The sequence below is a fragment of the Artibeus jamaicensis genome, unplaced genomic scaffold (assembly GCF_021234435.1).
Source record: "Artibeus jamaicensis isolate MK-2021 breed Jamaican fruit bat unplaced genomic scaffold, CSHL_Jam_final contig_548, whole genome shotgun sequence".
In the NCBI taxonomy this organism is placed as follows: domain Eukaryota; kingdom Metazoa; phylum Chordata; class Mammalia; order Chiroptera; family Phyllostomidae; genus Artibeus; species Artibeus jamaicensis.
Genome location: NW_026521883.1, coordinates 151729 through 174103, shown reverse-complemented (window position 1 = coordinate 174103; position 22375 = coordinate 151729). Strand labels below are relative to the sequence as shown.

The 22375-nt window shown below is 43.9% G+C and overlaps 1 protein-coding gene across 1 annotated transcript in view; it reads left to right on the top strand.

Annotated features, from left to right (window-relative positions):
• The window catches only part of PELI2 (pellino E3 ubiquitin protein ligase family member 2), a 162110-nt gene extending 147355 nt beyond the window's left edge, over positions 1-14755 (top strand). Inside the window, exons 4-6 of the mRNA XM_037155722.2 lie at positions 2253-2450; positions 4223-4411; positions 9694-14755. Coding sequence (XP_037011617.2) covers positions 2253-2450; positions 4223-4411; positions 9694-10260 — 954 coding nt within the window. The 3' untranslated portion in view covers positions 10261-14755. The remainder of the gene's footprint in view (positions 1-2252; positions 2451-4222; positions 4412-9693) is intronic.
• The last annotated feature ends 7620 nt before the right edge of the window (positions 14756-22375 follow it).

Here is a 22375-nt window from a genome sequence, read left to right as displayed (position 1 = left end):
AATCTATCAAGACATTAATTTGATGCACTGGGATGAAATCAGGATGGCCTTTCTCAAAGAGAATAATCTCTGTAGACAAGGAGCAGTTGTGTGACATTTTACGAGAGCGAGGTTTTAGCTTTTAGGTTTTAGCTTTGAGCTTGTAACAGAGCTTCGGAAGGTGTTACCGTCTTCCATGGAGCTGATGGGACTTGGGTCAGAGACTGTGTCATGAGAACTCTGGGTTTGGTGAGGTGACCAGGCAGCTTTAGAATGTCACATTTCACTCCTTAGCTTCACTGGGATAGAGGTTCAGGATGGGTTTGTTTCTGAGTTTGGAGTAGTCTTTGTTTTCTCCTTTATATTTGCCTATTTTATGAAATGTTTTAAATAAGTATTTGTTCCTTCTTTCATTGCATAAAAGCTTTTTAAGTAAGATAAGTCAGAGAAAGACATATCACTTATATGTGGAATCTAAACTATCGAAGTCGTGGAAACAGAGACTAAAATTGGTGGTTGGCAGGGGCTGGCGGGGTGGGGGTGTGGGGAGTGAGGAAGTTCCGGTCAGCAGTACAAACTTCCAGATGTAAGATGAGTAAGTTCTGGGAATTGAATGCATGGCATGGTGCTTATAGTCAGTAATGCCGATTATATACTTGAAAGTAGCTAAGAGAATAGCTTTTTAAAAAGAATTTTAAAAAATACTTAGAGCAGTCTGAGTCAGAGCCTCTGAGTTACATATCCAGCTTTTAAATGAATGTGGCGGAAAGAAGATTCTGCCACTGTAGAAAGATGAATTGTACGGTGATTTGATTTCATAATATCTCTAATTTACATTGTATGTTGCATTTTTTAACCAATACGGTTTTCCAAACCTGACATGCATACATTCAGGCAGTATGTATCTACCTAAGTTGATGAGTTGCAGTGAACCCAGTGGTTTAGTTTATTCCAGGCACATTTCATTAGGACAAGAAATTAAGGTTGGTAAAAGAACAATAGAAAATAGATGTCTGTTGTTGGTTGGTTTGAAATAGTCTGTGCATGAGAATGTATATGTGAGATTTACAAAACAAATTTAATGTTGTTCCAGGAAGCAAGCAGAGCTAAATTATGCACCATATATTAATAGTTTTCCCTTTCACTCATTTGGAGTAAAAGTATGTTAATGTTGCTTATATTTTAGATAGAATTTTGAGAGCAGGGTGAAGATACCTGGCAAATTGACTTTTGGCGACGTTACATGCACACATCGGTGTTCCTCCCATTGGCCGCTCAGAATCAAAGTCACTGCTGTTAGAACATCAGTCTGTTTGGGGAGAAAGGACGCATTTACATACAATAACTGATTTTAAGTCAAGTCTCTTTGGCATCTATAACACTATAACATCTATCATCATTTTCCAGTTAGAGATTCATAGAACATGATTACATAAACATTTTGCTATTTCGTCTTCAGTTTTCCTTATCTGTAAACAAATTCTTTACTTCTCCCCGTTCAGAAGACAGAGCAGTCCTCATTTTATTGGATTTGTTGATTATGAAAAGCTTTGTTAGAACTGTGAGATCTGCCCAAGGAAATACATTTCTTTCTGGCAGCATTTTAACTTATCAAGGAAAGTAAGCCAATATAATATTATTGGCAACTTCTTAGGGTTTCCCAAGAGAGTTTTTAAAACTCCAAAGTTGGTTGAACTGTTAAGAGCAGCTTTTTAAATATTTCATTGGACTGCACCTGGACTTCAGGCCGACTTGTATAGCCGTCTCTCTCCATCTTGGCCACACCAAGGAACGGTGACAGGTGTTTGATCTCCACGTCTGGGTTAGGGCTACTCCTGCTCTGTGCTGTGAGTCCCTGGGGGGTCAGCACAGAGGGCAAAACCAGTTCCCGGAGTGGACAAGGGTGGGGGCAAGACTTCCTTCATTTGTTGGCTTCCTTTAAAACTTTGCTCTTTTCCACCTGTAAATACACACACACACAATGATTCACCATGTCCTTCCTGATCCAAGAGATGCATTCTGTTTGGAGTAAGATCTCTTCTTCCAGAATAGAAAGTTGAGCTTTTCTTCTAATATTTAATGTTGGATGGTCGGTTATACCGTAACATCTCCCTTAGTTGAAAAAAGAAAAGGAGAACTGAAGTTTTCATTAAATTTTGACCTTCGAAGCAGAGATAAGGAATGTTAAAGGGATCCTGAACGCTCATTCTACTTGAGCGAAGTTGGTGGCGTGACATTTTTTGAGGGTGTTACCAGTATTTTGATTTACTCAGGTGGGCAGATCAACCGAAAGCCCCATCGACTTCGTTGTCACGGACACGGTCTCTGGTGGCCAGAACAGCGACGAGGCCCAGATCACACAAAGCACCATATCCAGGTTCGCCTGCCGGATAGTCTGCGACAGGAGTGAGCCATACACAGCACGCATATTCGCAGCTGGGTTCGACTCTTCCAAAAACATATTTCTTGGAGTAAGTACTATGAATATGTCCATTGTCTCAAGAGAAACACTATTATCACATTTAACATTTAATTTTGCTCCAAACACTTGCTGTATATGATGCCTCTAGTTAGATTTTGAGGTTTTAGTTTTCAGATGGCCAGTTTGGAAAGCTGTTATTAAAAATGTGAAAATAATTATCATTACTTGTTTGCTATAATATTTATAATATGTACAGTAATTACTTTTTAAAAATATATCTCAACAGCATGCATAATGTATTTATGGTAGATTTAAGGGGATTTATTTCATAAGGAAAAAAATAAATGGTCAAATGTAGATAATTAGGGTTTAAAGGAAAATGTTAATCATTCAGAAATTGATTGCTATGTTTATGTCGGGTTATAAATGTTATATCACAGAGAACAAAACATTGAAAATCTCTGCTGTTGTAGGGCTTCCATGTAAATTAAACCCAAAAGTTCTAGTGAATATCCAGTTTTCATATAGTTTCTTTTTGAATCGGGATATTTTTGTAGGGAAAAAATGACACGGAAAATGGCCTTCCAGGGGTGTCCAACCCACAGCCCGTGGGGCCGCATGCAGCCTGGGATGTCTGTGAATGCAGCCCAACACAGAGTCGTAAATTTACTTAAAACATCATGAGATCTTTTTGTATTTCTGTGTCTCAATGTATTTAATATGTGGTCCAAGACAACTCTTCTACTTCCTGTGTGGCACAGAGGTGGCAAAAGGTTGGACACCCCTGGAACCATAATGAAAAGGTATCGTCTCCCCATTACAAGAAGTGCCAAGGAAGGGAAGGCCAGCTTGAGGGTCGGTTATTCAGTGGTTCTGTGACCTCCACGGAACCAGGTTCTGTCTGGCCCTCTGCCTCTCTGGCACATTAGCTTCCTCGGGTGAGGTCTTCTCTGGGTGAGAGGGGGCTCCTGCACCACCGCATGCCCCGCGGCATGGAAGCATGGAAGCTTCCTGCCCAAGAAGAGGCAGAGGAGGCACTGCGGATCTCTTGCAAAGAGGCCTTCCCAGGAAGCCTCCCAGAAGACTCACTGGGGTGCCACTGGCCTGAACTCAGCCACACGCCCACCCCTAACCCAGTCGTTGGCACGGGGCTGGGGCCGTCATAACTGGCTTGTCATAATCAGGACCTCCCCCCCTCCCCGAATCATGGGAGTAATACCTGGCTCTGTCCCTAAGAGAGAAGAGCGAAATCACTGTGGCACCGCCATCCAAGTGTCTGTCCTACCATTACATCAAGCTGCTCTGGCCTTCCACCTGTGAGGATCTCCGTACCAATTCATATGCAAATACAGTGGCCACAAATTGTTGGCTTCACACATGCTGAAATTTTGTATGTTTAATGGAAATGTTTTCCTTCCTCTGCACATTTCCCTGATAATGGGTTCATGCAAAGCATCTGTAGATAGTACGCTGAAGGCGCTGCCCAAATAAACTGAAGAATACACACGAGATTCTGGAATCACTGATGGTGGGGGATGTGAAATAGCACCTCTGAGGGGGAGAATCAGGCATCAGGTTATTTTTTAAGCCCCCAAAATAAATATAATGTGCCTCTGGAGATAAATTATTTATCCATTTTATCATTTCTTTCATATTGTTGGATTAATTGCATATTTTATTGTTCCGACTATTTTTTAGTTTTAAATAGAAATGAGAATTCACCACTTTCCTCCCCTCTGCTCCCAGGCAGTATTTTAAAGAGATTCTAGAATCCCTTCATTTTTTAACATGATCTGAACATAGTTTTTTCTTAATCTCCAGGAAAAGGCAGCAAAATGGAAAAACCCTGATGGCCACATGGACGGGCTGACCACAAACGGGGTCCTGGTGATGCATCCCAGAGGGGGTTTCACGGAGGAGTCCCAGCCCGGGGTCTGGCGGGAGATCTCTGTCTGCGGGGATGTGTACACCTTGCGAGAAACCAGGTCGGCCCAGCAGAGGGGAAAGCTGGTGAGTAGACCTCACTGTGGAAGATGCAACTACAACAGCCTGACTGTGGGCCTGCCCTCTGCTCCCCCGGAATTCAGACCCTTCTGACGGGCTCGTGTGCTGGGCACCAGCGGCCAGGCGGGAGGGTTTGGCAAGCCGCTGCACATGAGGGGGAAACGGCCGTGTCTCGTTAGCGATTAAGCTTTCTTTTCCCACAGAGGAAGAAAATTATCTTTGGTGCCTTACAACTTTAAGAGCATAATCTTTTATTATATCACTCACCACAAAATTCCACTTACTTTAAGAAGAATAAACTTATTTTTAGTGTAAAACGTTACTAATTTGGAAAAATCCTAAACAGTTTAAGACTAGTGAAAATTGTAATTTACGGAATAATTTATTAGACTTTCCAGAACTAGAAGGTAATTAATTATTAGCTTTTCAAATTTTTATAGTAAGAAATTAATATATAATTTTCTATATAGTTCACCAAAATTGTAGTTACGGCCTTTTACATGAAACAGTTCATATAGTACATTGACCTGGCATGCTAATATTTTCCTAGAACTATTACTACTTACCCCAAATGCCCTAAAGCAGTTTGTTTTTTAACCTTCTCTTTTATGGAGTATAATTATAATACCTTAAATGAGAAGCTTTGGGTTTCTGATCTTGCCGTAGTTCTGGGGCACAGTGCACAAACATTCTTAGTAAATTTTCTACTCCAGTACTTTTAATTAATTGTTAGGTAGAAGCTAGAACAACGGGGAACAAATGTTTGCTTCCAAACTCCCATAGAAAAAATATAGGCAAATAGACGATTGATCTAGCATTTTTCAGAGAGAAAGATGGTAACCAAATATTTTTAAGGTGGAAAAAGAAGATGGACTATTTCACTATCCTGGCTTGCTGTTCTCTACTGGCTGTTTATTTTTAGGGAATTGTTTAAATTTCTCTTTCATACCATTATTCAGCTAAGGTATAGTTTCTTTGTTTGATGCCAAAGGTCCAGCCTTGCAGCATCATGGCTGAGTAGATATGAGAAGTGTTTTCTAAGAAAGGCTGAGCAAATTTCATAAACTTGGTCTAAACATTTTGAAAGAGACTTTACATAGGGAAGAGAATGCGAGAGCATCTTTCCTGATAACTCCGTCTCCGATCACCGGATGGTACCACACAGCCCCGGCCTCGGCTGGCCAAACTGGCTGTGAGTCATTTTACTGGGAATGGTGGGAAGTCAGGGAGAGGCTGCCGGGCACTGGCGGTGCGCTGGCATTTCAGGGGTGTACCAGCTCGGAATTTAACCTGCGCAGCAGCCTTGTCAGGGGGCTGGAATTGTCCCCAGTATATGGATGAGGAAAGCGTGGTATGGAGAGGGTAAATATTGCCCAGTGTCACAGAGATGGAAGGTGACACCAGACTGGATTGAAACTCAGGTCTCCCGATTGGGTCTGGACTGTCCTGGCCGCCGCTCCGTACCATCTTGTGGGGAGTCACACCCAGCTCTCACCTGAGACGGTTGCTGCCAGAGCATTAGCCTCCTGGGCAGATGTAAAGCACACGCAGCAGCCCCAAGGGCTTGTCTGTCCAGGAGGGCCCGTCCCAGCGTGTGTGCCTTGCCGCTCTGGTAAACGTGGGGGGACCAGGCTGACACTTCTGCAGTATGCCGGGGAAGTTCACGGTGCTACGGAGTGCTCTGGAGTACAGTGCTCTGCAGTAGCTGGGGTGCTACTCCAGAAATAGCTTGCATGAATGGATTGTACTAAATATACAGTAATTAAAATTTTTCCTGTGACATGCTGTACCATTTGATGATAGCATACAATTGGCCCAGCCAGCAGCAATAGAGATTTCCGGGTTTATGTCAGTTTGACTTTGGGCTTGTGGGTGACAGAGTCGGGGAGAAGGGACCCATCTGCCCTGCACTCCCCTCTTGTGCACTTGGAGGAGCTTGTCTCTGTCCAGGATGAAACCCAGCACTGATTCTTTGCACTTTCCTTCCGATGTATGACTCTTTGTCCTGTGCGTGTTGCTGATAGGAGCTTCTATAAATTATTTCTATCTGCAGATATCATTTGTAATTTCATATGCAACTGTGGAGACGAAAGTGACCAGCGAGGAGTCCTGAGTATTTGTCACAGTGATAGCTGATGCCTCCTGGCAGGGTGTTTTGTATTAACATCACACTTGGCGTTCAGTGTGAGTTCAGTGTGAGTGCAGTGTGAGTCGGCATGCTCTTATGTTTTTAACGGATCACCACGGCTTCCCATTGTCACAGCAAATGATGCACCCTTGCTACTTTGTACTTGATCAACATAATTCAATGCGGGGGCAATATTTTCTTCAGGAGCTTAACCCTTGAGTAAGTAAATGGGCGAATGAACTATGACTTGTGCCCTCCGCATTTACCTGGTCAGCGATAACATGGTAACACTTACCATACTGCTCCAGCAGACTCCTGAGTATTTTATCAAATTATGTTTGAGGTATTTTATTAAACTCTATTGGCTTTGTGTAAAATTAGGTAAATCCAGTTAAGTTGATTTACCTACTTCATTTTAGGTGAAATTACAGAAATAACCATAGTGTCACTACACGTAGGCTGTACCAAGTGCTTCATGTTGATTCTCTGTTGCTCAAAGCGACCCAGTATGGTCAGTGTTGTGGCTGTCACCATTTACAGGTGAGGAAACCGGACTTTAAAAGACTGTCACCGGCTCATAAGTGGCAGATGGGGATTTGAATTCCCTGCTCTACGCGCAGCCGCCTGGTGTGCTGGGGCCCTTAGGCCCTCACCGCCTCTCAGCCCTGCAGCCCTGCAGCCCCTTGTGCCTTCGCCTTGCTCTGTTTTCGGTTGTTTTTGTAGAATTTAAAAAAGAAAATTTGAACCCTTGCCTCTGCGCAGTGGTATCTTCATCATCCTGCCCCCAATACACTGTATTCTGGAGAAAAGCCAGAAAACTCTCAAAAGTTTTATTGAGAGATGGAAAAAGCACATAAGAAATAAAAAATAAGCAGGGAAACAGGCTACTCTTGGGGCAGCCACAATATATTAATGGTTTTGAAGTCAGGCCACAGTTTCCAGTCCTGCTTCTTCCACGTAGTAGCTGTACATTCTTGAATCAGTGACCTCCCAGTGAGACCTGAACGACAAGTGGGAGTTCGCCGAACTGCAGGGTGGACGTGGGTGGGTGTGAAAGAGAATTCTGTTCAGAGGGCACTCGTGCGCATGCCTGTGGGCAGTCTGGCTTCACGCATGCATAGGCTCGAACCCCATGCACTCAGCATGGGGCAGCCCTGTCCCACAGTTAGCTCCAGCTACAGAAGCCTAGTGGCCATATCGTGAATGGTAAGAAGTTTGGGCTTTATCCATCCTGACAGCAGTGGAGAACCAGCACAGCCCATTAAGCCAGAGAATGACAATTTCTGATCTTCTCATACCTCTCTTCCCCTTACATGGCTCTTTTTCTGCACCCCAACCTTAGTTGGGGGAGGCCTGGCTCTGTCCCCATCCTCCCTGCCCTCCCAGGGACCCTGATGAGCGGCACTGTCGTCCACCGCAGGACTTCAGCTCAATGCTGATAAACCCCAGGTGTCCCCTGAGCCACATCTGTCTCAGAGGCTGCAGTCCCACGTGCCTGTGTGCATCGCAGTACAGACACTGCAGAGCCCGCAGGCCCTACACACCCCAAACTGACCTCACTCTCCTTCCCCCCAAATCTGCCACTTCTGCTCGGTTTCCAGTCCATGGAAAACCCCATTTTGGTAGACAGTGAGTGGAGGCAGGTGCGTAAAAGTCTTTCTCCCTAAATTAGGAGCTAAGAGCTGTGAGTCTAATTCCTCCACATTTGATACCTATGCCCCTTGTCTGTTGTCACTGATACTGTCTTTGCTGCACCATACCCACCCTCTTGGCCTGGAGAGAGAATTCACTGTTTCCTACCTCTAGTCTGTATCCAGCTCTGGAAGGGACCTTAGGAAAGGCAAATCCATTCTTTCATAGCTTCATAAAACTCCCTGTTGACTCCCTTTGGGTACCGAGGCCAAGCACCCTCCCCAGCCTGGGCCTCCTGTCCTGCCCCCACACCCTGCACGCCGTCCAGCCATCTGTGGAACCTTGTTGAGCTCCTTGTTCCCTCAGTGCATGTGGCGGTGGGCTTTTCGTGCCTCCTCCTGGCGTGTCTCCTGTCCTACCTGCTGGCTCCGGACAGTACCTTTTTCAAATGTCTGTTCAAGGAAAACCCGTTAAAAACAGTATCTGACTTTGTCATCATCAAAGTCACAGCAGCAAACATTTACACAGCGCTTCTTGTGTTCCAGACACTATTCCAAGCATTTTATTTGTATTAACTTTTTAACACTTACAATCCCTTATCTATCTACATTTTACAGAGGAGGAAATTGATAGGCCAGGACTTTAACTGCCCCAGGTCTCAGGGCGGGAAGTGACAGAGCGGGAGTTCAGACCCAGGCTCCAGAGTCCACGCTCCTAGCCACTGAGGTGAAGGGGGCGGGGCGCACACAGACAGCACTTGCGACACCTGGTAACCTTCAGGCGGGCCTGGCTGGCTCCCACTGCTAAGGAACGGGGCTCTTCGGGGTTGGGGGCGTGGCTATTGGTCTCACGCCGCAGGGCTTGGCGCACGTGCTGCTGCACGTGGAGACTGCGGTCAGATTCCTGCTCTGCCGCCTGTGCCCCCTGTCGGCTCTTCCTCAGCCTGTGCGTGCCTGGTGCTCAGCCCAGCCGTCCTCTCAGAAATGGAGACTCCCACGGAGCACTTCTGCCCCAGGCGCTGCAAATGCAGGATAAAAGGCATCATTGGGAGCCAGGGGTCAGCGGGAGCCGTGGGGACCACTGCAGTGGTGACCACAGGGCCCCCTGGGGTCTTCCAGGTTGACTGTGGGAAGCGAGCGTGGTCTTCACTGGGTGCACTGGTAGGACGTCTCCCGCCCCCGACGTCAGCAGAGAGCAACTGTGTTGCTGACTGGAGGAAGGGAAGTAACAATCCGAGATTGGTGCTCATTGAAGTTGCTGCTACGTTAACTGAACACTCGGCTAGGTAGATTGCACTTAGGGCTTTGCTCCTGTAGTGTGTGTGTGTGTGTGTGTGTTGTATCCAGTGCTGAGTTGAAAAAACTGAGGTTCGGGGGCACAGTTACTTCCCCAGACCCATCTTTGGTGCGATAAACTGCCTCCCTGAGCTTAACTTCAAAGGGGACCTGTTCATTTTGAGAGGAAAGAATGTCAGCCATTTGCCGAATTTCGCTTGCTTCTAAATGCCTGTCCACCGAACTTGTTCCAGGTGGAAACTGAGACCAACGTCTTGCAGGATGGCTCCCTCATTGACCTGTGCGGGGCCACCCTTCTCTGGAGGACGGCAGACGGGCTTTTCCACGCTCCGACGCAGAAACACATAGAAGCCCTGCGGCAGGAGATCAACGCGGCCCGGCCGCAGTGCCCCGTGGGGCTCAACACCCTGGCCTTCCCCAGCATCAACCGGAAGGAAGTGGTGGAGGAGAAGCAGCCCTGGGCCTACCTCAGCTGCGGCCACGTGCACGGGTACCACAACTGGGGCCACCGGAGCGACACGGAGGCCAACGAGAGGGAGTGTCCCATGTGCAGGACTGTGGGCCCCTACGTGCCTCTGTGGCTCGGCTGCGAGGCCGGTTTTTATGTAGACGCGGGACCGCCCACGCACGCTTTCACCCCCTGTGGACACGTGTGCTCGGAGAAGTCTGCAAAATACTGGTCTCAGATCCCGCTGCCTCACGGAACTCACGCGTTTCACGCTGCCTGCCCTTTCTGCGCCACTCAGCTGGTTGGGGAGCAGAACTGCATCAAATTAATTTTCCAGGGTCCAGTTGACTGATGCCCTTGACAGCCATCTGCGACTTTATTAACAAGTTACTGTGAAGATTTTTGCCACTAACTTTCGATTTTACCTTTTTATAATGCTGTTTATTAAGGGGTGGGGGGGCAAGGCTGGGAGGAGAGAGGGAACATAGCAATGAAACATGCTGGGAATTAACAGATGTCAGTGGTGTGTTGCATGCTCAGAACAGCAGCATCGTCATTGAAGTCTGCTTGATTAAACCACATTATCTTTGTAATAATTGAATTTAAAACACCATGCTTTTATTTTAACCTTGGGTTTATAAACTTTTGTTTTCCTTTGTAGCTTTGGGTAACACTTTAAATCATATTTTACAAATGAAGAACTGTATTCAAAAGTTGTTGGCTCACAATACACCACCTCCCTCGCTGCAGGGTGTAGGTATTGCCTGAAGGACAGGTGACATCCAGGAACACCTGGTGCCAGCGATCACCTAACCAGACACCAAAGGGGTGGCTCTGTAAAATGCAGTGGTGGGCAAGGGACCTTAGGCATGGGCTGTGGTTTTGAAATCGGAAGCTTCTTTTTTGATTTCTTTTGTTTGAGGGGAGAAAATATTCATATGTTGTCCTGTTTTTTTTTTCTATTTATGTGGGTGGAATTTAATTATTTTATATACACATTCACCAAATACCTTGGCACTTCAAACAAAGAATTTTCCCTAACTTTTTAGTCTGCCTTTTGTTATTTCTGTCTAGTATGTTTCGTCCTGATACTCATCGTGCAGGGCCAGGACTGTTTGGTTGATTAAAAGGTAGCCTCGCTTAGAAACTCTCTCACCGTCGGTGATCATTGCAGCGGGAAACACAGCCTAGGTACTCTGACGGCAAGTTGACTTGCTTACCAAACTGTTTAAGATTTAAGAGCGATTAAAAGTGAGGTTTTACTTTTTAAAAACACTTGTTGGGGTTTCATAATTCTTTTTCCTTAAGAAAGCCAAAATTCTGTGAGCCCGAGAGCGACATATCACAGTGACTTGGGCGTGTTTATCCACTCCCTCTCCGCCATCTGGCTCCTTCCCTCACAGCCTGTGAGCTGGAAGTCTTGAGAATGTTTGCAAATCAAGCCACATTTAAATGGGATCATTAGACACACACAGCACCAAGCAGTGCATCTGCAGAGATCATTGGAAATTCCTGATTTAAAGAGCGCAAATGAGTGTTTACTACGGATTAATTAAATCAGAATTTCAGATGAGCTCCTCCATCCCTCTCTGTTAGTTTCATTTCATTTGGAATAATAATTCCTGGATGCTCATTCTGTGTGGTACCAGTGTATCACTGCTCCCAGAATGGGAAGACCCTTTAGGACAAAGCTGGCAGAGATGAAACAGATCCCTGCCACTTGGAACGAGTATTTATTTAAACAGACATCCTCTTAATTGACCATTGCACATGTGTGCTACACTTCCCTTAACTTTTGTAAAGCTGTCTAATTTATATGGTTCTAATATACGATATCCATACTTGAATTGGTTTTTTCCTGTTTTGCCTACTGGCAAATATTTTACCTATTTTCAATTGTTCTAGCCCATTTTTGAATGTCCTTTTCCTTAAAGTGGTAAAATATATTACGCTTGACTGCTGCTGCTTAATTTGACTTAATATACAAAAAGTTAATCCTCTCAGCTGCAAAATAGCTTTCCTTTTTTATGGAAATTACTGTTTGGAAGGAGGTGTTTTGTTTTAGTAGGTTTGGAGTGATGTGAAAATCCACCAACCATCCTCTGATAGCTTACTCTGCTCTGTGAAGCGTGCTCTCCCTGCAGACAGAGAGGAAGCAATGGAATTGCCTAAATGATACATCACATGCCTTCTGATTTAGCCAGACAGAGTCTCCAGTGTTCAGCTTTCATTGACAGAGTGTGTCCTTTCAGTCTGGATTCTTTGGGCTCCATAAACTGATTGAGGAGGCACACGGTCCCTTATCTTGCTGCAGAAGGTGGTTTGAGGACTCTGGACACCCTAAAAGCACAAATGGTCTTGCACACAGAAAGGCTGTATTTTACGTATCAATTTTTTTTTCCAGAAATATGGTCTGATACAATTTTCCATTTCAAGAAGTGTATATAAGTCTAGCAGTACTGCATACAACAAATGTCCCCAAATAAAATAATCTTCCAACCTGAAAAGTTTCTGACTTTTAGCAAAGTCAGATAGCTAAAAAGTGGAAACATGGGTAATAAATTCTAAAGTCTTGGAAGGGGTACCAGTGAGCCGCCCTCTGTCAGTGCCGCGTCTTGTCCTCTGACCTCCATGTGAGGTCCCCTCCCACCCTGCCTAAGAAACCGCAGGGGGGGCAAGTCTGCAGCAAGGACACCACGCTCCTCTTGTCCACATCTAGTCAGATCCCTGTACAGTTCAGGCTATTGAGATTTCTTTTTGAGTTGAGAGCAAGTTAGTGTGTAAGAATAAAGAACTCTAGCTCACCAAAGCAGAGTAATAGAGTTCAGAAAAGGTAACTTCTCAAAGGTTTTCTCAAAGCGGAGTAATAGAGTTCAGAAAAGGTAACTTCTCAAAGGTTGTCACTTTTGTTACGTCTCGCATCACATGAAAGGGTGAGTCTCCCTCCCCCACGTGTGTTCATAGGAAATTACTCACCATTATCCTGAGCTCGGCCTGACTGAAATGCCTTTTGTGAATAGGTTTCTAGAAGTTCGGTCCCAGAGATGTATTCCCATAGATATTTTTTTCAGTTGTTTACTAAAAAAAAGATTCAGAATGAATGGGATACAACTCAATATTTTTCTAGTCTGGAATTTTTTTATTAATACTTGGTGCTGCCAGGTCCTGCATGCTGCAACTCTTCACATTTCCCTTATTTGGTTATGCTTTTTGCAAAAAGGGCTACAGTTCACACTGCAGAATAAGTATTAAGCTTTCTGGGTTTTTTTCCCCCCACTGTGGCCCAAAAGAATTAAAATCTTTTAATATAAATAGAGAGCATATTTATCATTCCTTGATAGTTAATTATAGAGTCTGGTACCTTTGTGCCTCAGGGAAGCCATGTGATGTAACTGGTTATAGAATTTCAGGGTTAGGGTTTAGGAAAGGAGAAAGCCATTGGAAAAATGACGGGCTCCATTAAGGAGACTAATGAATCTGGATGCAGAAATGTGCCAGGAACCGGCATACGCATGAGTGTAGTGGAATTTATTTCTGGCGTCAGTAGGGAAACTGTTTTAAGTTATTGCATATACTGATCAGGAAAGTTGAGGAGCACTCTTCATAAAGTTTCAATACTTTATTTTGCGTACATAGAAAAACTCAAACCCCCGTTATGTGGGAGCTCAGTATTGTTGTTTGGGCACTTTTAAGAGTTTAAGGAAAACATTTGCCTTCTTAATTGAAGGGTAACATGGGTTACAGAATTATTACATGCCCTTCTGTGATTTTGATTAACTTCTTTTTCTTTAAGCCATCCAGTTCTCTGGGTGTGCATGAAGGCTGTGATCACATCGCCGTGAAAGCTGGCTAACCCCTAGTTGTCTTCATGCAGTCCTGCCTGGTGACAGAGGGATTTCTGCCAGACAAACCGCAGAACCTGGAGGTTAGGCCAGGCCCAGCTCCATTCTCTTGCCTGTCAATCTTGTGTGCCCACGGTGCCGCCCTTCGTGGGCGGAGGGTATGAAGTTCCTCCTTCGGTGCTGGAAGCACGAGCCTTCCCTTATGACCTGGTCAAAGGCTAATGAGAACACTTGAGGATCTTTTGAAAAGAATGTAAGAATTATTGAAGTAGTAAAACAAGAAGTTTCCGTATTTCTTTTTTATGAAACTTATATCCTCTCAAGTAAATTTCAGCCCTCATGAACAATCCCTAGAGAAAGATAGGGAAAAGCAAATATTTTTCCAGTTCTGTTTAACTACTTTTAAACAAAATAAGCTCCGTGAAAGGGAAGTTGTTTTTTCTTTTAAAGCTGAGGTGACAGATTCCTTCTGTGTGTTAAATAGGCTGAAAGTGAAGGGGTGGTCATATTTACCATGTATAGTGTTATGAGTGGTTAAATTGTATGGCTATATTTGTAAAACTGTTCTTTTATATTTCATGTCGAATTGAAAAGTTATTTCTTCACTATTGTACCTGTGGAAATACAAGCCATTTTACAGGAAAAAATCTTCAAAAACTATTAAACAGATCTCAGTATGTTTATGAGTGGTTGTCTTCAGACTCTGTGGCTCTCATGAGTTCATCAGGACGTCCAGCAGGAAGTTAACACGAAAGTAGACTTGAGTTTTTGCATTTGTCAAACTTCCAAGTTGATCCCAAACAATTAAGCTTATTCTTGTTTTATATTCCATACAATGCATACATATTAAAGTCTGGATACTGAAAAATCTCCTTAATTTTCTTATTCAAAAAACTTCATTGGTGCTTATACTACTATTTCTTGTGACATTACGTCACTGTCAAATTAACTTCCCAGTGATCCTCACCTGGCTTGTAGAATTCATGGATTTTTCTATCTGATCATTAAACTCATATTGCTACTTCTGTGGTGACAGTCTTCATTCACATTTAACAACAGGGAGTGTGCATGTGTAAACCTTCAAGTCTTAAACTAATGATAAGAAAACATGTATTTATGATACGTTTTTCCCACCACATTGATATTTAAGGAATGTTAGTATTATTGAGACAAATAGATTTTCCACTTCACGAAAAAAGAAAGTGCACATTTATATGGCTTTTTTTCAGGAGTTAGGTGTACCATACTTTCATCAAATCTAACATGCCATCAATTGTGAGCTGTTATGAATAAACATAGTTACAACTGTAACACACATCGCCTTTGGCAAGGGTACAATATTCATGGGAAAATCATTGTGTTCAACAAACACAGTTGGAACTAGATATCCACATGCAAAAGATAAAGTTGGACCCTTACCTTACATGGTATACAAAAATTAACTCACATTGTATCCAGGAGCTAAAACTATAGAATTCTTAGAAGAAAACAGTAAATCTTTGAGACCTTGGATTAGTCAATGATTTCTTAAGTACAATACCCAAAAAATGCAAGCAAAAAAGAAAAAGATTGATGAACTGGACTTAATCAAAATTAAAATGTTTTGTGCATCAGAGGACTTAGTTGAAGTAGAAAGACAATCCACAGAATGGGAGAAGATTTTTATAAATCATGTATCTGATAAGAGAGTTGTATCCAAAATATGTGAAGAACTCCTAGCTCATCAATAAAAGACACCCCAGTTTAAAAAATGGTCAAAATAATGGAACAGATATTTTTCCAAAGAAAATATACAAATGACCACTAAGCACATAAAAATTCTCAACATCATTAGGCACCAGGGAACCACAAACCATGAGTTAGCACTTTATAGCCACTGTGATGGCTTAAATTAAAAAATGTGTTGACTTGAAAAATCGGAACCTCATACACTGTTGGTGGGATTATAAAAATGGTGCAGCTGCTTTGGGACAAGCAATTGGGCAGTTCCTCCAAAGGTACAATGTACAGCTACCATGTGACAGCATTTTTACTCCGAGGTATATACCCAAAGTATTAAAAATAACGTGTACACACAAAAACTTCCACGTGAATGTTCATAACAGCATTATTCATAGTAACCAAAAAGTAGCAACAACCCCAAAACCCATCAACTGATGAATGGATAAACGAAAGGTAATACATCTATACAGTGGAATATTATTTGTGAAAATTAATGAAGGACTGATAAATATCACAGCATTAAATGAACCTGGGAACATCTGGAAAACTAAGTGAAAGAAGCCAGACAGAAAAGGTCACGTATGGTATATCGGAAATATCCATCTTACTACCTAATTAAAAAATCCTGGGCACGTTTTAAGGTACTCACATAACCACAAGCAATAGCACTGAAGAATAATAAGCAATGAAAAATACTCTCAAAATTGAAGTGGAAGTAAAAATTCAGGAAGAGGAAACCTTTGAAAGCTATGTTAACATAATTTATTATTCATTTTCTTTGTCTATTTATATTTGGAAAAGAAGTTACTTAAATCCAAGTAGATACATTTTGGGACTGGGGTTTCTGTAGGAATAAATATCCATGTGCTCTTGGGGTACTTGCCAGAGTTTCAACAAAATTACGAACAGCATTAAGAGTAGCAGAAATAATCTTCAGTATAATCTTTAACAACTCATCAGTTAATGTCATCAGAACATGTTCAAACTTGGACCATTCTAGATTTTTTTTTCACATTTTCTTTTACTTTCAAGAACCCTTTAAGTAATCTCTGTTTTTACTACCAAATTTGAAAACACCGAGCCCTTGGGTGAGCAGTAACATGGCCAGGTGGAAAACGATGCATCATGGGAAAAGCCAGATTGTCAGAGCTTTGGGGAGTGAAGAACGCAGAGAGCAGAGGTGGTGAGGGGAAGGGCAGTGTGACTGCCACGCTCACACAAGCGAGCAGTGTGCACAGTGACCGTTCCAGGGATGAGATGGAAACCACAGCCGCACGGAGAGTCTGCGAACTGAAGGGAGGGGGAGATGATCTATGGCCAAGAAAGACCTGGACAAAATCATCCGTTTCTGGAGGAATCATTTGTGCTGAAACAATGCACACTTTCTAGAGAGCTATTCGAAGAGGCAGATGTTTAGATAATACATTGCTGCTTTGTGTTTCTATAACACGTTCTGTCTGAGAGCTGCAGAATGCAATGCAAACATTAACTAATAAATTAAGCCCTGTGGCACTTCTGCATGATCGATAGACATAATAGCCACTTTTATAGTGCAGGAAAGGCAGCACTCTGCTCAAAGGTGCTGAAGTCATTTACCCAAAGTCACGAAAGGGGAAAACGGCAAACTCTCAAAACGGGGCGTCAGTCCCCCCACCCCCCATGCTCTCACAGTGTGCTTTTTCTCCCTTGGCAAGTCAGCAGCTTCGAGGGCGGGTTTCCTTCTGTGGGTCGCTTGGCCGTGAGGGAGGCGGTGTGACGTTGCCAGGGATTCGTTCCGGGAGATCCGTCTTTAATTTAACTGGGGGACGGTTTGACAATAATAAGCCTTTGATCAAAGCCTTAACTGCTTGCTCTCTGGTTTACCCAGGAATTAATTTGTTTGCTAATGCTGGTCTCTTTCTGGGTATGACGGTGGCCTTTAGCTCTGGACTTATGTGTTCATGTTGCTTAATCCGATTACGTAAAGGCCTTAAAATACTACAAGAATATCAAACAACCCCAACATGTCTGTGTAGGCATTGATGTAATTATTTGTTTTTCAGATCTATTAATATCTGAAAACTCATAAAGTTGTCCTTGAAAGTAGTGTGTGACATCTTGACAAAAGACAGCAGCACGTCCTTGAGGGAACCCAACTGGCTTGGTCTGATGTCACTGCAAGAGCACCTACAGGCTGCTGCTGTCCGTCATCACAGCCTGGTCCATGCTGGTATCGTCTTAAGATGGAAAAAAATACACAACACGTTCAGGATGTTATGCTTTATTATTTCAAGAAAGGTAGAAACATAACTGAAATGCACACAAAGAAAAAGATTTGTGCTGTGTATGAGAAGGTGCTCAAAAATGTTCTGCAAAGTTTCTTGGTCCTGTTGACATTTTGGCCACATAATTCTCTGCTGTGGGGCTGTCTTATGCACTAGAAGATGTTTAGCAGCACCCCTGGCCTCTACCCACTAGAAGCCAATAGCAGGAGATGGCTGACACATTCAAAATATCCAAATTAGAGAAGTTAGTAGTGAAAATGAAACATGTGTCTTTTATTTTATGGAAAAACTAACACTTTCTGGCCCACCCAATGGAAAGTCCTGGTGCTCACAGTCCCTTTTGGAAAGAAAACGGTCACCCCTGTGACAAAGTTGTGACGAGTCGACCTCCACATGTGTGTCTCAGAGAGCAGCCTACCTGCAACTCACTCCTGTCCTTAATTTCGATAGTTTTCTCTTTCATAGAGCGAGAAGTAGGAGCTTTTTTCTCCTAAAGCAGGGCATCATTTACTTGTCACTGTTTCACATTCAGCCTCCTTCCATCCCCAGACCCCGTGCTGTACCACATTAGCGCTCATGGTGGATGAGATTATTACTCATAATGCTAATGAATTACATTCGGTGCTTTGCATTCTCAACCCGCCCCTGCCCTGTTGTCTTCCTGGCCTTTCCAACACCCCAAATGCTGGCACTGACTGTAGGGCGGGTAGAAGGTGAGGTGACCTGGCCCTGAGGTGGCAGAGTGGGGACCGACCCCTGCTCCTGGTTTCCACATGAGCCGGGAGCCCTGGGACATGGTGGGAGGGACACTAGTGCAGACCCAGTGCGGGGAACTGGGCATCACATAGAAGTTCTGTCACACGCACCCAGTCGTCTCACCAAGGAGTGGGTGCTTATCCACAGCAGGGACTGCGCCTGTTTGGAGGGAGGTGCGGTGAATGCCCCGGTGAATGCCCATATTTAGGAGAAAGAAATAAAACCACCCTCGGTGATTCTGATGCAGCCTCTGGGAGAGCAGTTAAAATCCTCTTCATAGGCTATGCAGCTTTTAAAAAGTATCCTTTGTGTGGGAGTCAGGACGGAAGTCATCTTCGGTGTCGGGTCTGTTTCTGACTGGTGGGGGCAATCGGCCAGGGTCAAAGAGAAGGCGAAGGACAAGGTCGGACCAGCACCTGGCCCACCAGCCACTGGGCCTCCGCTGCACAGTTTGGCAAATGTGGCCTGCACACTTTCCTCGGCACTCCACTCTCTCGTGTGTGGAGGCTGACAAACTTGAAAGAGAACTAAAAATCTTGTGACAGAAGAGAAACCATCCTGAACTGCCCTGGAGTGGGAACGAGGTGGGTTTTTTGGCGTTGGGCTCTGTGGTTGGCTTTTGGAGCCTGGGTCCTCCTTCCTCCGAGGCTCACGCGTCTCGCTTGAAGAATAAGCACAGCATCTGCTGAATGATGTCCCTGCTGCTCACACTCTTGTTATTTTAAGGTTTTTAGGAGGGAAACTATGCTCTTTTCTTTAGGAGTTTGTATTGCAACCCTTGAAGTAGCCATAACAAAAAACCAGAGTGTGCGAAATCATTCCTTCTGGGCTTCCAGAGAATTTGTGTTCTGTGACAGAAAAGCAAATTCTTTCTTGATCATTTGAGCCCCTGCTGGACTAAAAATTGACAGGCTTGAATGGTTTTATGAAAACAGGAAATTTTATGGCTACAAATTTATTTCAGGTTGTTGCTTGAAACTGTCAACAAAATGAAAAAACAACCTGTGAAATGGGAGAAAATATTTGAGAATCACATATCTGGTCAGGGGTTGATATTCAAAATATATAAAGAACTCATAAAAGTCAACAGGCAGAGAACAAACAGTCCAGTTAAAAAGGGAGCAAATAAAACCTTAAAAAAAAAAAGCCCTGGCTGGTGTGGCTCAGTGGACTGAGTGCTGACCTGCAAACCACAGGGTCGCTGGTTTGATTCCCAGTCCGAGTACATGCCTGGGTTGCAGGCCAGGTCCCCAGTAGGGGGCGCGTGCAAGGCAACCACACATTGATGTCTCTCTCCCTCTCTTTCTCCCTCCCTTCCCCTTTCTCTAAAAATAAATAAAATCTTTTAAAAATAGGGGTGGGGCAAAGGAAATGAATAGACATTTTTTTCCCAAAGACATAAAAATGGCCTATATATATAATGACATATATATATATATATATACACACACACACATGCATCACTTTTTGTACAGCACTCATATAGCCTATATATCACTGTTTTTAAAAATTAATCTTCATAAGTACCTGAATTTTCACTGAGTTAAAATATATACAACATGAAGTTTGCCATTCTAGTCATATCTGAGTGCACAATTCATTGGCAGTAAGTACATTCACGATGTTGTGTGACCGTGACGCCCATTTCAGCTACGTTTTTCCCTCTGGTGAATGCGGCCAGGGGGACTGGCCATAATGCTGTGGGATGCAGATGGAAAGTGGTCCATTACAAGCCAAGATGCCTGCTGCACCTTCTCATGCCCTGCAGTAGCTTCTGATACACACCATTCACACAATAGCACGGATTTTGTTACCACAGTGGCTCAGCAGCACGGACCTGCTGGTTGGGGTTGCCAGGCAGACGGTCCCAAACCCTTTGGCTCCAGTGTGGCCAGTTATCAGCATACTGAGGCCTCTTCCCGGCCCCCGTTAGTTGTTTCGTAAATAACTCCCCACTACAAAGTTACAAAGTTGAATAAATTCCTCTTGTGAATCAACTCCTACTAAATGAAATCGTCTCCAGCGTAACTCCAATAAAAACTGCAACCGTCTTGGTTATTAAGAATTTACTCTACTCGCCAGTGTGTTGTCTGCAACTGCATTGTAGACACTTTCTAAGAAGAAAACCTTTCTCTGGCCTCACTCTCTACCTTGCTGACTTTGCAAAGGGGCCCCATCCTCCGGTGTCCCCAGGCCAAGAAGAAGTTGTCTCCACTGCAAATAGCAGAACACTGGAGAATCGTTATTGATGATAGTTACGCAACTCATCCCATTGTTGGGAAGATTTGAATTTTAAAAGCTAAGTAGTTTAGATCTTTGCAGTTGATAACATCCTTTAGATGAGTTGTTGTTCGCACTTCTTGACCACATTAGGCAAGTTACCTGCCAAGTACATAGATTTTAGGATCCATTCATTTTCATACAAGTATTTTAAACAGAGAAATTGGGACTGGTGTGCAGGTGGGGAAGACTGTCTCTCATAACCTGATTCAATGTAGTTTGAACAATGTGAGGGAGGAAGTGAAGAATTACACCAAAAGGGGAAAAAATCTTCATCTGTTGTGCCCACGTAACTGAAGCAGGGAAGTGAGTGGATGGTCAGCTGTGTGAACTCCATGATGTCATCAGCAGCCCTGGGAGGCATGAGTTCTCAGTGTCCTGACCGCAGAGAGGTGCTGGGAGCCGGGACAGTGACTTCAGGTTGTGAGTCAGGTTCTGGCCTCTGCATTGTTCCAGGTGCCACTGAACTGGGAGAGAGTCCTAATCTAAGGACTAGACAGAATCCTTGTCCTGGGGAAGCACCTGCTTCCCACCATTCAGAAGCAATGGTTCCTCTCTCTCCTTAAAACTCATTGTTGTCCAACAGCATCATCTCCCTGCATCCTCTTCCATTTCCTACTCTGCTGAGAATCAGCTAGAGAGTGGGACTGGCAATTTCAGAGGGCTTTGAAATGAAATCTTTTATGTCTTCTTACTCTGATTTGCCTTCATGTGGTGAGTAGCTAGCCTACGAAATGACAGAGGACTTAAGTCACAGATGAACTTGACTCCTGGTGCTGTTCTCTACCCAAATTGCTTGTCTTCTCCTTTTTAGGTTCTTGCCCAGGAAAGTACAGAATTATAACTTGATAAGTTTATAACCATGGCAACCTCTATATATTATCTTTTAAAGATTCTAGACTGCATAGGTTATATGTCCTTGAGGCCGGTGCTGGGTAGGTAGTTACCCGAACAAGAGCAGGGGCCTGTTAGAAGGGAGGTGGTGGAGACAGTTCCCACTTGACTTTGCCCACTTCGCTGTCCATGCGGAATCAGCTTCCCAAGATGTCATCTGTACAGTCACTGCAAACCTTATATTCAAACCCAGTTCAATCTGCATAACTGGCACACTTGCACGATGCCTCTCCCACCCTTGTACTGACAGAAGCCTGTGCCTGGGGAGTGCTTTCTGCCTCCGATTCTTGCATTTCGGTGTGTTGTCCCTGACCAGAAATCTGTGCCCCTGCATCTTCCCCAGAAAGTCGTCGGAATGCTGTACAAACACAGGCGCTTCCTAACGGTTTCTGGGGAGAACCATTTAGTGTGGGTTTTTAATTCAATTTGTTATCACCGCTCCTATTGCTAGGAGGCATGCATAAAAGGAAGATAGATTCAAATATTACATTAGGGAAGGTGCTGTAAGCCCCACTAAAAAGGAGCCAGATACCAATTGCTGGAATTGCTTGGTCTCGTTTTTGAAACATGGTCACTTTTTAAATGCCTGGGCCTTAAATCTGGAGACTCTGCTTCCCCTTCTCTGTGTTCATGAGTTTCCCTGGGCACTGCTGTAGGGATGTATTTCTCAGAATGACACTCGGGTGTCAGGAAGTCAGTGATGAATGAG